Raw genomic sequence first — 17,414 nt, 5'->3', positions numbered from 1 at the left:
GTTGTATCCGTTTCTGGCCATGGTATGTCGACTTCCACGACTCAAAGGCCAACAATCAACTTTTTCCATGTTGCCTATTCGTAATTATATGCGTAATTTTGTTGTGTATTCAACGAAGATACTGCAGACAAATTATGTTAGTGACAAAAGGTGTTTGATCATGGCATTCAAGACAAAACATTTTTAACACCATATCTAAACAGTTTTAAACTCCGCTTGGGAATTTATAGTTACTTATTAATGGGATAAACATTTTAATTAAGTAGCCTACAAAACAAAATTAGATCCTTATCATCTGTTTTTGTTTAAGAGACTGTGTGTCCATTAAGACATTTAAAATTGTTTATTTGTGTTGTTTATAAGTGAAATGTACATATAGGTACCGGTGCCAAAACTTTAAAGGGATATGCTACTGGTATAAAATCGTTAGGTAAATCCAGGTTACAAAGGATTATTACCATGACTAACTCTCATAGACACTGTCCTCGTATAATGAGCAAAGATTGTACCACGTGCTTCCCTCGCTAAAAGTCGTTGAATGGAAAACCATTTTAAGAAACAATAACTTAGGCCTAACTCATTGATAAAACTTTTTATTTGAAGTTTTTTATGCCACTTTCATTTAGAATATGTTTACAGTTTTGCAGGTTGATTTTAAGTTTGACAGTGCATCTATTGGAAATGTTATTGCATGTATAAAATGTTTCAATGTACCTGAGTTTTCCTGAGCAGGCTGCGGAGTGGAGGCCTGAGAGTGTTTAGTTCCAGAGTCTCTGCCTCGCTTCCTTGACTTGCGGCCGTAGTCCGAGTCCCCTCCCTCTTCTTCCCCTCCACCATAGTCACTCTCCTGAAACGAACAACGTCAGAATGAGAGTTGCATGTCAATAACTCCTCATTAATGGGACCAATAAAACATCTACACTAGGGGCCACGAGAGTCTGCAGTTGGCGGCAGCCAATAGCAAGACTGGACTAGCGCAACGTTGCAACATCGTTCACTAATTTTCGACTCTAAATCAGCTGGTATTATTAGACTTGGCAACACCGCACTGTCCTCATTGGCTCATTTGAAGTCACATGGTAAATAGGCTCCTCCCTCAACTGCACACTCTCCTGGACCATACTGTAATTACCAAACATAACACGACATAATAATAATGAATAATAAAAAACAATAATGAAATTTGTTTTGAAGGAATAAGGCGGGATAAACTTGGATGAGTTCTCGAATCAGCATGATCGAACCATGGGAACAGGGTATTATAAGGTAAAAATTGGTTTTTCTCATTTTTGAACCTCAGAAACACCAGGGCCGCCCCGAGGGTAATAGACGCCCGGGGCGAGATTTAAATTTTCGCCCCCTCCGGCCCTCCCCTAACTAAGGTATTTGGGGATTTTGCGTCAATAGACCCAACGTCCAATATATCGATATCAAACGCTTTGCAAGTATTTTTTTATAAATGTAACAACTATACTGAACTAAATTATTAAAAACATTGAATTTACGACTCACAACGGACATCACGAAAAGACTATGACATAGTGTTATACAGTCAATGAAAAGAGTAGAAAAGTATGTAAGAGTTTGAGCTTTGAGGTTAGAAACAAGCAAGTGTAGGTGGGGCGTGTGGGCGAATACGCAGTATGTTTGTCTCAGACTCGCAGTATTGCCAACAAGTCACATGCCAGACGTAAAAGTAGTAATAGTACGAGTTGTAGGCTATATTAAATAACACGGTATTTATTTTATAAACAAAAGTAAAGGTATAGATTGCCTTTTTTTAGAATAGTCATTGATTACATGTTTACGAGTTCCCCTAAAATATTTGTTTGCCGTTTGGCCGATAACGTTGTTAAATTTTAAACCTTCCACGGCGCCCAGGGCGATCGCCCCGCTCGCCCCGCCCTCGGGGCGGCCCTGAGAAACACAAGATTTCCCAACGTCTCTCTAGACCTTTTAATAAGACAAATAATTTAGTATATCAAAAGTGTTTTTGTATAGTGATTGGTTACAGAGAAAATTAAATAGTAAATTTTAAAATTCCCATGTTATTCTGATGGGGAAAATTGTAAAATGTTGTAGTTTGCTTGTTTTATGGATATATTTTACCAATCTTGGCAAATTAGTTTATCTTATAGTACCAAGCTATAAATATTTTACAAAAAAACACATTTTATTAGTTTCCCTGTAGCAGAAAAACTAGGTAGTCGTTAAACCAAATTTTATTTAAATAGGTTTAATTGAAAATCAAATCGGGCAAATGGAAATTCGCTTAGACAGCTGGTTTGCTGTGCGGGGGTATTTTTAAAAAGCCTTAGAGGTACGATATCTCCTTATATTTACCAGAGTACCTGTGTTCAAGTAAAATTGTCCAGTATAAATTATAACCTTTCCATTTTAACCCCTCTATTGTTCAAGCATTTTTTCAAGATTTTTTAAGAACAGTTATAGTAATTAGTAATGCTAATTTAATATATATTCAACAAAAACCTATAAAAATAGCCAAGATAATAAACTATCAATCAAGTTTAATCCAATAGTTTTCATTCATAACTCACCTCAGCACTGTCGGCTTTTTTCTTCTTCTTTCTCTTCTTTTCCTTCTTTGACTCACTCCGAGCTTTCCTCTTTTTGCCTTTCTTTTTCTTTCTACCATCATCAACTTCTGCATCTTCATCATCGTCCTGGAAAAAAAGTTTGTCTCATAATGCCTACCTACAAGATGTGGTTTAATCTGACCAAATTAATAGAACAAATAAATTTACCTTAGGCCTACTTGTTTAAGTTTACTAGTAGAAATAAAGTATCTTAGGTAATTTTATTTCTGCATCTTACTACATCTTAAGTGCACTTTGTTCCACGTTTGATTCCTTAGGAGTATTAAGGTGGCCTACAATGTGAATCTCCTTAGGATTGTCAATCAACGTGTTTTCAGGCAGGAACGGGACATTAAATATTACTTGTTACACTGCTAACTGTAAAAGCGAGAAAAATTAAAATCTAAACTCATAAAAAGCTATGTGTAACAGTCATTGGTGGTTCTACACGACCTTGACAGGGGGGCTACCGAGGGTGTTCAACACAAGGAGCTGGGTCTGGAAAGTCTCCACCAGGAAGTTTACTTTTTAAAGCCGTTTGGTGATTTTAAGGTCTAGAACTGTGTCCGAAAACCTCCTAAGTTTTATGACAAAATTAATGTTTAGGGGCCTACATTTACATTTCCAGGGCCGATGGGGGCTTTTAGCCTCTATAGCCCACCCTTGGAACCGTTACTAGTTACGGTAGACAAATTGTAATGTCAAACGCACAGACCTGATAAATAAATAGAGTTTTAAACTTGAAGCGGAAGGTGAATGACAACTTTGTAAGAAAAATATTTTGTAAGAAACAGTGGCCAGACTTTCCAAGTAACGTAGGAAATACGTAGAGAGAGTCGTAGTTTAGAAGAGAAACTTGTAGGCCTATGTACTAAGGATAACAATATTAGTTACATAAGCTTGAGCCAGAGATTGGATAGCCTCTGTTGGCATGGCGTAGCTATTAAAACCTCCACTTACCTCCACTCGTTTTTCTTCATCGGACTCCAAAGAATTTTCTTCAGTGCCATCCCTTCTTTGGGTTTCTTCTACTTCTTCATCTCCTAAAGATCACAAAATTATTTAAGTTAAGCTAAGTTAGGCGGAAGTCGGCCTACCATGAAATGAATTTGGAACCGTCTATTATTACAATAGTAATAGTCTTACAATTATAAATTGTTATATAGACCTAATAACGGTACCAAAGTAGGCCCTGCCCTGTATTTCGCCAGTGTTTACAACAATTCTCCGGTAGTTGATAACCCAACCTTATATAACCGCAGAAACGCGCTGTACACATACTTGGCGGACTACATGTGGCAGCTAGGAGCGGCGACGCATTTAACCCAATCCTTGCTGACATCACTGCCTTCTGGGAGGCAGAACTTCAAGGCCGCTAATTGTAGGCTTAATCATGTCAAATTTGGACAGTTAGTCAATTAAAATATGTTAGGCCTATATCAAATTATCTGTCCCTTTGTAGAGAACACCGGAAGACTCTACCTTCCCCTACTTCAAAGTATTTAGCCCAAAATCTTAAGTTTAACCACAACTTGATTCAGTGAGATCAAACTTCAGAGGAAAGTTGAGGATTGTACAATTGATAGGTTATTTTCAAAATTCAACCCTTCATCGGGTGGATGATGGCCACTTGTGAAAACTCCCTTACATTCTGACAAAAATCGGATACAGTTCCGCAGAGAACCTGCAGAATAACTTATTTTCAGAGATAATATATAGGTAGGCCTACCTATTGATAATTCGGTTCAATATTATTATTGCATCAAATTCAAATTAGGCCCTAAATTAATTATATAGGCATATGTTATACCAGTAACTTAAATAAATAAACAAAACTGAAAAAAAAACAATAAGCTTAGGCTTAAGATAAATTTTAAAACAGATCATATTTAAACTAAAAGTTTGAATCGGAAAAAAAATGTTGAAGCGATACGGTACCTGACTTAACTTAAGATTACCCTACAATCGCTAGTCTATAAGTTAGCTTATATCAATATTCAAATCAATAATATATCACAGGTTCTGTGTGGAACCAGGGTATCTTATATATCCCATAAATCAACATAGCGTAAGTCCCCTAAGTTAGCCTACCAACTGAAAATAAAATGTGAACCATGCAGTTTATTGAAAGGAAGTTAAGTTAGGCCTATCTTAAATAATACACAAAGGATACATTCAATACCAGAATGCTTATAATGCATGCTGAAACTCAACCCCCCAAAAGTCAGAAATGATTGCCACAAACTTAATTTAAGAAACTCAAAACTTATTTAGCAGCAACACAGACTTAGCAAAACTAGTAAAAAACCCCAAATAAAAGGATCAAAGCTATTTAATATGTTACCAGAGAATTTGAAACTAATCCACAATGACAAAACTTTCTTGAAAAAACTAAAACAATATTTGCTAAACAAACCATACTACGACCTAAATGAATTTTTTGTAGATCAAAGCATCTAAAATAGACTAAACCATCAAACTGCTCTCAACCTATACTAATACACACATACACATACACAAACAAAAGAAGAATGACAATACCCTGGTCTCAATGACTACAGTGAAGAGGACCTAGGTAAAAGGTAAAAGGTGCTTTAACTTATGTATATTTTCACATAGGCTAAATTTTTACTTAATTCATAGACTAAGCAACACAATTAGACTTCTCATCCCATTGTAAATTTTGAAGCATGTTTTTTGTGTCTAGTTCGTACGTCCACACCTAATCGCTGGGGCAGACAAAATTTTGTTTCTATTAGCCTATTTTTTTTAGGGTTATTTCGGTGATTTGTGCTTTACTATTTCGTTATATAACTAGGAAACCACTTATTGTTTATGATTAAGTTATATAGTTTTATTTGGTTAAATGAGGTTTTAAATTAGGCCTACTGTTCTTGTAATAACAAGAAACAAATTGTAAACAAAACACGATCACTACAGTTGGACGTACAAACTAACAATAAAATTGGCCTCAGCTGTTCCGTAAGGATGAAAAATCCTTATATATAATACGTGAAGGCAATTTCTACGAAACACTACTGAGCTCCCGTTAATAATGGACAGATTTTTACAAGCGATGTGTCAAAATTAGGCCTAAGTATTTTTATTTTTGTAGACGCCCCCTTTCACCAATTCCTGTTATAAAAGTCCTCGGGCTTTGCCCCACAGACCATCAAAATCCCAATGTAGCCTATTTCTTATGAAAAAAATTATTTTGTTTATTAAACAGACGAATAATTTTTATTACTGTACCTTATAGGCCTAATTACAGCTGTTTATACTTAGTAAACACATGATACATACAAGAACGTTTGTTTTCAGAATGAGTTTATTTTCAGTTTCCATAAATGGAGTGGAGTGACCTGTACATTCAGTTTATCATTGAGTCATCGGAAATTTTTACTGTTATTTATTTTGAAATGACGCCTGTAAGGCCTATTAAGTTATTACCTAAGGGAGTATGTTTTATCTACGGTATGCTTAATCTTTGCAAGTGTGGAGACAACCTCTGCTAGCCTAAGTGCCCATTAAATTCAATGGCTTCCTAAAACTTGAATTTTTAAAACAAATGACTTCATTAGAATGAAACATAGGCTAGGCCTACTTAAGTTTATTAAGTTACCTAACTTAGCCTAACTTATTAGAATGAGTTTATTATCTTGAGTCTTAGCCGATCTGCAGTGATTAACTTACTTGGACTCAGGGTTGCCAACTTAGGTTAGGGAAATATCGGGACATGGCTCTCCTCCCCCCGGATTAACATACCGGCTGGCTTAAATACAGGCATAAGGAACTGAAATGGAGACTGTCCCAGTAGAATCGGGACCGGTGGCAACCCTGCTTGGACCAAACTTAGGCCCAGGTCTAACTTACGTTTTTTTTTTATGAAAGTAAGTTAGCTTACCTAGCGGTACCTAGGCTATCTTACTAGTAAACAAAGTTTATGTAGGCTAGGCACCATGGCTATGGCAATCATTGAAACAAAAAAGTGTAACTTATGTAGGGCTTAAAGGCCCTATCTACCTGTTAATAACTACATGTAACAACGGTATGGCTTTACCTATATCTAATATTGTTAAAATATTCAAGCTGAGGCCTATTTCATAGGTAATGTTTTGATAAGTAAGGAAGATTTTAAACGTCCAAATGGGACAGGCCAAAGTTCAAATTTAGAGGTTAAGTTGTACAACCATCACAAATCCAACCTAATTTCGAAAAATAGTGACTGTGACAGTAGATGCAGGAAAAAATATTTTTGAGTAATAAATGCCGATTTCTTTGTTAGACGTCCTCCATTTTGTTGAAGGGTCATGGAATCCCGCGTACTGACAAGGAAAAATAATGAGATTCCCCCCTCCTCCCTATCATTAAAACCTGCACTTTTACTGAACACAAAACATTCTTAAAATAAATAAGCAAGCTATTTCTTGGAAAATAATCATACATTACGATTATAATTACCGTGTAAACGTTATTTCGCGTGAAAACCGCAATACTATGAAGAAGTTACGAACTTGAAATTGACTCCGCTTTGAGCTTGGTTGAAACAGACAGGCATGGTTGGCGTTTCAACTTACCGGCATAAGATTCATCCATTTCTTCGTCAGAAGCCATAATTTAAATAAAAATCACTTCACTTATAACTTAATTTCAGCATACAAGTAACACTTATTATTTACCAACACAAACTGACAGTATTTGTACACAAAACAGTTGCTCAACACACAGATGATCACAACAGATTTCAAGGAAGTAGCGACAGACGAGCGACTGTTTCGCGTTCTGCGCATGTGCATTGAGTCGCTTCCGATGACCCGGGATAATTCGCTATGCTGGAAAGCGAGGGGGGATTGGAAACTTGGGAAATAAATGTTTTTTCTTATTAATTGTCTTTGATATTTGAACATTTTACGTTTAATATGACTGTAAATGTTTTCCATATTTAAAACCATAAAATAATCCGATATAATTTGTATTTATATTGTACAAGTTGTCATTTATTTGTTGCATTTTAATAATTTAGATTTTCCTACTTATTAAAACAAGTGTATGTACATCCAGGTCAAGTATCGATCAATGATAAAGATGGCGGAGAACCTGGAGTAAGACAAAGGAATATTATTATAACAACAAAATAAGACTCGCTGTTCTATCCATTTATATCCTGATTCAAAAACATGCGTCATTGTTGATATTTTCTAAATATAACAACTAAATTATGTTCTATCCTTGAACATGGACAAATACGATCTCATTCCTTTGTTCATTTTTTAAGGAATAAATTTAGGAAGGCTGTAAATATTTTGCAAGAACAGTATTGCTAATGATAATGTGAATACGAAAGCGTTTTTTTTTTTTTTTTATCAACAATGTAAGTTATTTAATTATTGAAAACTAAACCATAAGCCTAACTGCAACAAATTTTGAAAGCTGTTGGCCCTTACAATTTTGATATTTTAGTTGTTGGTAATTTAGAGTTTGAATAGGCTTAAAAAATTAAAACATTAGCACTATATGAGATTAGGCTATACATGTATGCAAGAAGTAAGAAAAGAAGCGTATTATACCACTTGATAGGGATTTAACCATAGTATTGCTGGTTATTCATGTGTAAACATAGTATTCAAGCGTTAACTTGATATCTATTACTGTAGTTTAACTACATTCTTGTGTTTGTTAATTCCTATAATGTAATTTTGTAAACATATTTTACTGAAGCAGTGAATGAGTGAATCAGCTTTTAACAATGCGCCACAATTTTTCTGTGTTTTACAGTGCGCATTAATTTATTGTTTACGTCGGTAAATAATTGGAAGTTTAAAACTACAGATTTAGAACCGCACTGTTTTAATTTATTATTTATGTTAAAATGTATTACTGTATGTAAAACCAAAACCAAAACAACAATACTGTCATCAGGATCGTTGTGTGTGACACCTGTCGGCAAGCTGATGAGATAAAATAATGCATAGTTCCAAACCAAGTGCGCCTTTTAAATATGTATCATAAAATTTAATTAATTAATTAATTTAATTAATTTGTCTTTATTATTTAGACACTTAGGGCCTACTTTGAGACTTTCTCCTAAAAAAATAACATTTATTACCCATATTAAAATAGAATTAGTTAAACGAGTACTTAGGTTTGCTGCAACAGTGAGGGTAAAAAAGTGTTTTTTGTTGTAAAATATTAATATTTTAGGAAGAAATTAATGTATTTTCCAAATTTGATCAAAATATTTTCATAAACAAGCAAACTACAACATTTTAATTATTCTCCATAAGAATAACATGGGAAATTTAAATGATATGAATTTGAACGGATTGTGGTTATGAGTACTCATGTGGTTAACATGGGAAACTACAGAGCCACTGGGGCGGAGCCCTTTTGACGGATCTGCACCAAACTTCACAAAAACCATCCTCGATTTACATAGGTACCGATTACAATACAGGCGCTCAATATGGCCCCTTAAGGTGCACAGCACATGTGCAACTTGCAATAAAAACTTACTTAGGTAGAAAAAAGTTGTGAAAACAATAAATAAATGCAAACAATAAATGCCAATTTTTGAAAGTAGGGCATTTTTTGGGGTGAAGGGGTGCGATTTTCGATAAACGCCGAAGAGTGTCTTGTAAAAAATTTAATTCCTGACCATAAAAATGCTTTCTAATCTTTGCTAGCTCTTAACGCGTTCTAGTTATAGCAGTTTACAAAACACATGATTGTCATATCCTGATGTCCACCATTTTGGATTTTTTGGGTGATTAAAATTTGAAAATGGGACTTTTTGGTATTTTCCGTGAAACTCGAGAACTTCCCCTTTCTAACAGTATATTGTCCGATTAAATCGGATTCATAGTTGAGTAGTTAAAACTTTTCAAAATCGGATGATTCTTTTTTAAACATCCGTATCGAATCTTATTTAGGTAGACCAATTGTTTCATTTCGTTTCTTATGAAAATAGTATAATATGAAGAACTCAGTAATTTATGAAAATGCAGACTCCTTTTCCGAATGCCTCAATTCCAATTTTTATTTGATTTTCCATTGGCTTAGAAACGTCGCATAGAAATTGCTAGAAACTTACAGAATAGAGGACAAAGGAGAAAGACTAGAACAGCGTGATTGAGAAGGCAGTGAGGTCATCAACCTTGCGTCAGCTGTTTTTACAAACAGGTAAAATAGAAGATTGCCGCATTACATCATTGCTTATTGTTGTACATATTATAGCCGTTGGCTTCGAATATCTCTACAACCAAGACTTCTCATTCTCTTGTAATATTAATCATGTTAGTATCCCTCTTCCACCATGCTGCCATGTTAAGGAGTGATGGGACATTTGTAAAATATGCCAGAAAATCTTAAACATGCAATCACGCACAACAATGTACTAAAATAAATTGTTGTTAAATTATAATCCCTCATGAATGCGCTCAAATAAACTATCAAGACATTGAAAAAAATATGAAAAGATGACAGAGAAACAACGTGATGCATTTTTATGATTGACACAACAACAATGGTTGCCGTTGTTACTGGGAACAAACTAATCTAATGTTAGTTATCGTATTTTAGACATTTTCTAGTATTTCTTATAAGTGACTCCATTTGAGCAACATAGACATGATTGCGTAATTGAGCAAATGAACAATTTGTTCCTATTCAAACATATTGAGCAAAACTAGGCCGTAATAAGGTGGTTTGCAATTTTAGTTCATCAGTTACCGTGACATTTCGTCTTATCCAATTTAATACGTTTCTCATGAATGTTTTCGTGTTTGTTTGGAATTTGTTTGCTACAGGTCCTGCTAGAATTTAAACTATTTATTTAGTAAAGCCCGGAGAGTTTATAAAACGGCGCAGATTTTAACATATCCGGACACTTTCTTGTATACAGGGTGCGAAAAAATGCAACACACCAAGGTTTTTTGAGATTTTTATCAAACATATTAATTTTTATCTTTGAATCTATTTATAATGGAGTTTTTACAACTGATCCTACGTCATTTTCTATTATTCTTATTCAAAATTTAATGTAGAACACGAAAATTACATTATCTACTCAAATCCATACACAGGTAATTGAGAAATTGATGTATTAAGTTTAAGAACATAGTTATTTTTGAAAAACATATAATATTTTTTTGGGAAGCTAATTTTTAGACTTGGAACCTTTTATATGCATCATCACACTTCATTTACTTTGTACTTACACCAAAAAAGTTTGGTCACACTGAGTACCAATCATCTATACTTATTTAATACGCAAGCAGGATTTTTGTGACAATTATTCCTCCGAAACTACTGAACCGATTGACATGTTTTTGGTGTCATTGGAAAGAGCGTAACGTGAAGTTGTGCAGGAAACTTTCTTTTTAGGTAAATAATTAGAGAGTGAGGCCCTGGGACCCTTTAAAGTTTCGTATTTCTCCATAAGATTAACACGGGAAACAAACATTGTTTTGAAACTCCAGCTGTTGTCAGGAATTAAATATTAATAATTAGTTGCTCCCCATGGAAGCATGAGAGTTCTGTAGAGTTTGTAGCCTATTATCAATTATCAATTATCAATTATTTAAGATGGGGACGCCACTATGTGCGTATTTTAACCCAAATATGACCTACACCTTATTGTCTACAAATTGGCTAAATAACTTAGGTACAGTACATTATAAAAGCTGACAGACTTTTTATTTTGACTTAAATTGTAAGCTTACCATTTCCCGTCCATGGGCAGTTTGATAGTTAAAAAATAACCCTTTAAACTGGAATAGGACTGTTATGTAAATTGTGAGTATTTCCATTAGTTAATAATCTTTTAGTTGACTCTTTTAAAATCATCGGAAATTATGACTGTTATTAGTTTTTTAACAAGTCATTTGTTTATATGTAACTCCTGTACTTCTTTGCAATTGCTCGATTTCGAGCAACATGTACACTAGTCATGTATTAACGTCCGCACTAGTGAGTACTTCCGACTATCCGCAGTACTGTCCTGATAATTTGTTAATACCAAAGTCAAGAATGTGGTTAGAATTCCACTACTAGGTCCCTTAGTTGCCTTTATTAGCTGTTTGGGCTATTAATAACAGCTGTTTCTAAGGAATTTTTCGGCCTTAGTCACTAACAAGACCACAAGATCGCGCCACTCATCCTACACTCATCTCCATTCATAACATGGCTTAAAATACCTACTTAGAATGGACGCCATTTCAATGAAAAGTATTCAAAAGTATTAAGGTATTTAAAGGAAGCCATAGTAAATTGAAGCGTTTGTGTTATTTGTATTTATTATTTTTGTATGTGTGGTTTTTATGTGACATTAAAAACAATCAATGATTTCTTATACACTACATAACCCTAGTTGTAGGATTCGGGGTTTTCACAATTTGCTTCCAATATTAATATAAAAAGGTGAATGTGCAGTTATAAATGAGCGTATCTTATAAACATAAAATATAGGTGTAAACATAGAATATTTTCATAGGTGCATCGGTACCACTTTTATGTATTCCCTTGTAGCCTAAGTGCTCATGAGTTAACAAACACCGAGTTTTATTAAGATAACTTATTGTTGAATTTCGTTTCTAAATTTGTAAAACCAAATACGGCATTTAAAGAACCAGAATTGTTTTCTTTACATTCTGGTCCCGTTGTAAGCACTGGTATAGAGACTGGTAAAAATCCTAAAAACAATATTGTTATTTACTGTATTCCACAAATTTAAAAGAATAGTGCCAGGAGACCGAGCTTGGCTCGGATTGAATTATACATTTATTAGATGTTTACATCGATCTATATTATTACTACGTTTCGTAAAATCAAATTATCACAATAAAAATAATCTGTATCAGCTGTTTTTTAACTGTAGCTACAAAAGGGTATTGACGACAACATGGACACTTTCAAGGAAAAAAGGGCTGTTGAACGAAAACATAATTTTTCCCAGCCGCGTGACCAACTCCAATCTATTTCTAGTGACAAAATACCCTATATTCAACAACAAAAATATAAATACTCGGACGAAAATAAAAGTTTTTCCTTTTAGTACAGGTAAAATAGGGTTTTAAAAACAACAAAATTTGTACATTCATGAAATTTCACCTGTGAGTTACTTACAATATGAGAAATGAAGATCCGATGAGTCCCCAAAATTGTGGGCGTCCTAAGGCCCTTTTTGGGACCCTTTTTGTTACGAAGGCCCCTTGTTCCTGAATCATTTTGTTTTTACGTTTAAGGTCGAGTGAGGTGTGGTTTTCGATGGTTTTAGTTATTTTAAATCGATTGGGAGTAGTTTTAAGTGTATTTAAACCACACCATACAGGGTGTTTCGAAATATTATTACTTTTTACGATATTTAAACATTTATCCATAAAGTAATAAAATTAGTTACGTCCATGCTCTATATAAAAGGGGATTATTGAAAATAATTGTAATTGTTTACTACGTAAGGGGAAAGGATCACAAGGAGTAAGAGAAAATATTAAATACCCCCGTCGAAGCAAACCTGCAGACCTAGCGAATTTCCGTTTTACTTACTTGATTTTCAATTAAATCTAAAATAGCATTGCGTTTAACGATTACCTAGGTTTGCTGCTACAAGGAGGCTAATAAAGTGTGTTTATAGTAAAATATTAGCCTAGAATAAAACAAATAAATTTGACAAGTTTTATCAAAATATATCTATTGACAAACAAACAAAATCATTTTACACTATTCTACATAAGAGTAACATGGGAATTTTAAATTTACAATTTTAGTATTTTTATCCGTAACTAAAAACCATACAAAAACACGTTAATATACTAAATTATTTGTTTTTAAGCTATTTAAAATGTTCTAGAGAAAAATTGGGAAACTTTGTGTTTTGAGGGTAAAGTAAATAAGAAAACCCCTAAACCTCGTTCCCATTGTTCAGGACAAAAATGCTTGTACCGAAAATGCTGTTCTGATGTCTTAGTGCTGTCCTGGTCGTCATAACCAAGAAAGATAACCGTACTTTAATTGATTGAAAATAAGTTTGAGGAACTTAAGATACAAGTTGCAAACGTCAGTATGTATGAAAGGTGTTTTTGCACTACATTGTTCGTGATTTAAGATTGGTGTTGCCTGTTCTGCAACATGCAAGGTTTGTAAAGGGGAATCCTGCTTGAACACCAACTTGGACAAAATCAGTAAAGATGGACAAGTTGCTAAGAATAATAAAATTGTTAATGAGTCGTCTGAGAATAATTATTGTGATGATGATATTGTAAAGAGAGATACTACGGAAATTGTAGAAAAATAGCTTTAGTTTAAGTACTTCATTTTAATATGTAATGTAAGGTTTTATACAAATACAATTGTTGTAATTTTTAATAAATGTAATTAATAAAAACTTAATCCATCCCCTTTAGCGAACATGCCATATAGGAGATAAGCTATTACCGAAGGTCTTATGGTAAAACATAGACCCGAAACCGATTTACGTTTTCATTTCGATGCCCCCAGAAGCCTAAAGCACCATCCACTCAAAATATTGTATATGTGCTTATATACATATATATAATATAATATATCCATGTTATATACGTGTCCGTAAACATGATAACTCGAGTAACTTTGGTTGAATTTTAACGAAACCGGCATAATCGGTCCATGGAACAGGGTTTTATGTGGTAAAAATTTATAATCTTTGACCCTCAAAAGACAAAGTTTCCCAATTTTTCTCTAGATCATTTTAAAGAGCTTAAAGAAAACAAATAATTTAGTATATTAGCGTGTTTTTCAAGTGTATTAGTTACGAATAAAATTCTAAAATTGAAAATTTAAAGTTCCATGTTATTCTTAAGGAGAATAGTGTAAAATGATTTTGTTTGTTTGTTTATAGATATGTCTTGATAAAACTTGTCAAATTTATTTGTTTTATACTAGGCTATTAATATTTTACTATAAACAGACTTTATTAGCCTCCTTGTAGCATCAAACCCAAGTATTCATTAAACTCAATGCTATTTTAGATTTAATTGAAAATCGGGCAAAAGATAATTCGCTTAGTCTGCAGGTTTGCTGTGACGGGGGTATTTAATATTTTCTCTTAAACTCCTTGTGATCCTTCCCTCTTTTATAGTAAAGAATTGCAGTTATTTTCAATAATCCCCTTTTATATAGAGCATGGAGGTAACTAATTTTATCACTTTATGAATAAATGTTTAAATATCATGTAAAGTAATAATATTTTGAAACACCCTGTATGGAGTGGTTTAATACACTTAAAACTAGTCCCAATCGATTTAAAATAACTAAAACCATCGAAAACCACACCTCACTCGACCTTAAACGTAAAAACAAAATTATTCAGGAACAAAGGTCCTTCGGAACAAAAAGGGCCCCAAAAAGGGCCTTAGGACGCCCAAAATTTTGGGGACTCATCGGATATTCATTTCTCATATTATTAGTAACTCACCGGTGAAATTTCATGAATGTACAAATTTTGTTGTTTATATCAAGTGTTTTTGTATTATTTTACCTGTACTATTTCCCGTAAACGCGCTTTTAGTGTAAAGGAGATTGTCATTAATCCATTGATGATAGTTTGCCCAGTTACCGCTAGGTGTCTCTAGCATCGACGGTGGTCACAGTTCGTCTAGTCTCCGCTAGGTAACGCTGATATCCAACTTACAATCCACTGTCCGTTGTTTAGACATTTATCCATAATTTTAGTTGCTTTTAGCACAATCAACAAAATTTACCTTTACCAAAGAAACTGTCATGTCATTTATTAATGATATTACTCAACTGTTTTCATTTAAAGCTCTGGTAATTCGGTAAATCAGCTGTTTTGGTTTACGACTCTCGCAGTGATTTTTGAGTAGCTTTTACATCACACCTCCTCGGCCTTTCACTTTACTCAAAATACATTGATATAAATGTTATTGTACTATTTGAAAAGCCGACAGTCGAACTCGAACTTCTTTTGAGGTCGATGATTGGCTTATATCAACTTCAATCATGTGTAATGTGTATGTGTTTGAGTGTATAGAGAAAAAGCGGGGTAGCGGAATTTTATCCCCCTGAGCTGGTGAGCAAAATTAATGTAATAGCATAGGGGATAAAGTTCTGACAGTGAACTTTTGAATTGCACAATCTGAGTTGTGGAGTTGAATAAAGTCAAAGGTGGAATTAACCGATTTTTTCACGATTGTGAATTTAATCAGAACAATTTAATTTTATAACCTAGAGTGTACTAGTGTACTGGTTAGAATTTTACCACCTTCATGAGTTAAGCTATAAATGTACGGCTCGGATTTTACCCCCGGAATTTTACCCCCTGTCAAGATATAAATAAGATATAAAATCAAGATATAAATAAATAAATTTGGTGAGGATAAATATTTTTTCCTACAGTTACCTAACAATGTACATGTTCTCTCACTGATTTGAGAAAGCAAAGTTGCCAATTCGCTCATCAGTGAGACAATGTTAACATTGTCTCACTCTAATTACATTGTCTCACTCCAGATTTGCAACGTGAAGGCACGAAATAGTGAGCGCGTAACATGCAGGCAACGTCGTATGCGCGCGAAATACGTTGGCAGCACTGGCTGTAATCAGCTGGTCAGCTGTTGTACTGTTGTATTTGCCACTTCACATTAAATGTTATATTAAAAGTTCACTTCTGTGTAAAAATAGGTTATGTTTCTTCACCAATTTATTTGTTTTATGGTAACCGTAGGAAAAGTATAATGTGCAACTCGAGTTCAAAGTACAATTGCCTCACTCGAGAAACCATTCCTCACTCGCCTACGGCTCGTGAGTAAGAAAGTTTTCTCTCGAGTGAGTCAATTTCTCACTTTTCTCACTAGTTGCACAAATAACTATTTCAAGTGTTTTTACAGAAAGACGTCAACTATTATTTACCGATTTTTATTAAAGGCAAATTAAAATTGTATACAAAATATCAAAATAATTAAAAATATGTATAGACTTAAGTTTCCCTACTGTTTCCGTAAAAATATATCTAAAACAATAATTAATTCAATAGTGTTGCATTGTTGTTGAGTCCCAAGTCCAAGTCCTGTTGACTGTGGCGACTCGCGCCACTTCTCTGAAGTTCCTGCTCGCTGGGAGCATATCCGTCAGATCCGCCAGGTTAAACAGTGGTTGTCCTAGCGCCGATCAGCGAAAACGTGCGTTCACGTTGAAGCATATTAATCATGCACCGTAAATTTGATTACCAAGTAGAAAATTGTACGTGATTCTTAAACAGATTTTCCGTGTAATTGTTTTTAGGATTTTAAAAACTTTTGTTTTAGAGGTTGAAAAAATCGCAGTTTAAGTAAGTATTTATATATCTGGCCTAGGGGTATACGGATTTATTTATAATCTAATTTATCATGCACTGTCTATTTTCAGACTCCGAAATCCACGGGGTAAAATTCTGCCCGCGAACACACTTGAAAGCACTCAGAAACTTCAACCTGGAGTCAAGTTAGCGTAGCAAACCAGCTAAATCTACAAGTGAGCAAGTGAGCGCAGCGAACGAGCTCTAACGTAAAGGTGAGTAAGCGTAGCAAACGAACTTCAACCAGGACGTGATTGAGCCATGCGAACGAGCTCATCTTGAAAATGAACGAGCATTGGACATAAACCCACATTAGGACAGGACGACGTCTGTCGGGCCAGCTATTAATATGTATAGGGGGAGAAATACATGGTGTTTGATGTAGTACATGGTGGAGGAATATAAAAAAGGCATACGATCCAACGGGATCAATTAACAAGATTCCTTACAAATAGTATAAATGCGATTGTAAGTTAGTTTTTTACACCATC

The 17,414-nt window shown here is 34.3% G+C and overlaps 1 protein-coding gene across 5 annotated transcripts in view; it reads right to left on the bottom strand.

The window, feature by feature from the left end:
* The window catches only part of LOC129004279 (chromodomain-helicase-DNA-binding protein Mi-2 homolog), a 48,515-nt gene extending 41,143 nt beyond the window's left edge, over positions 1-7,372 (bottom strand). For all 5 annotated transcript variants that reach the window (XM_054432797.1, XM_054432799.1, XM_054432798.1 and 2 more), the window contains exons 1-4: positions 7,175-7,372; positions 3,558-3,640; positions 2,559-2,684; positions 715-847 (exon numbers count right to left, since the gene is read on the bottom strand). In XM_054432797.1, the coding sequence (XP_054288772.1) occupies positions 715-847; positions 2,559-2,684; positions 3,558-3,640; positions 7,175-7,211 (379 nt within the window). In that variant the 5' untranslated portion in view covers positions 7,212-7,372. The remainder of the gene's footprint in view (positions 1-714; positions 848-2,558; positions 2,685-3,557; positions 3,641-7,174) is intronic.
* Positions 7,373-17,414: the final 10,042 nt, after the last annotated feature.

This window comes from Macrosteles quadrilineatus, unplaced genomic scaffold, assembly GCF_028750875.1.
Source record: "Macrosteles quadrilineatus isolate MER2022 unplaced genomic scaffold, UCM_ALF_1.0 Scaffold_9__3_contigs__length_116548681, whole genome shotgun sequence".
NCBI classification, from domain to species: domain Eukaryota; kingdom Metazoa; phylum Arthropoda; class Insecta; order Hemiptera; family Cicadellidae; genus Macrosteles; species Macrosteles quadrilineatus.
Note: the sequence above shows the minus strand (reverse complement) of the source record. Positions and strands in the feature narration are given on the sequence as shown.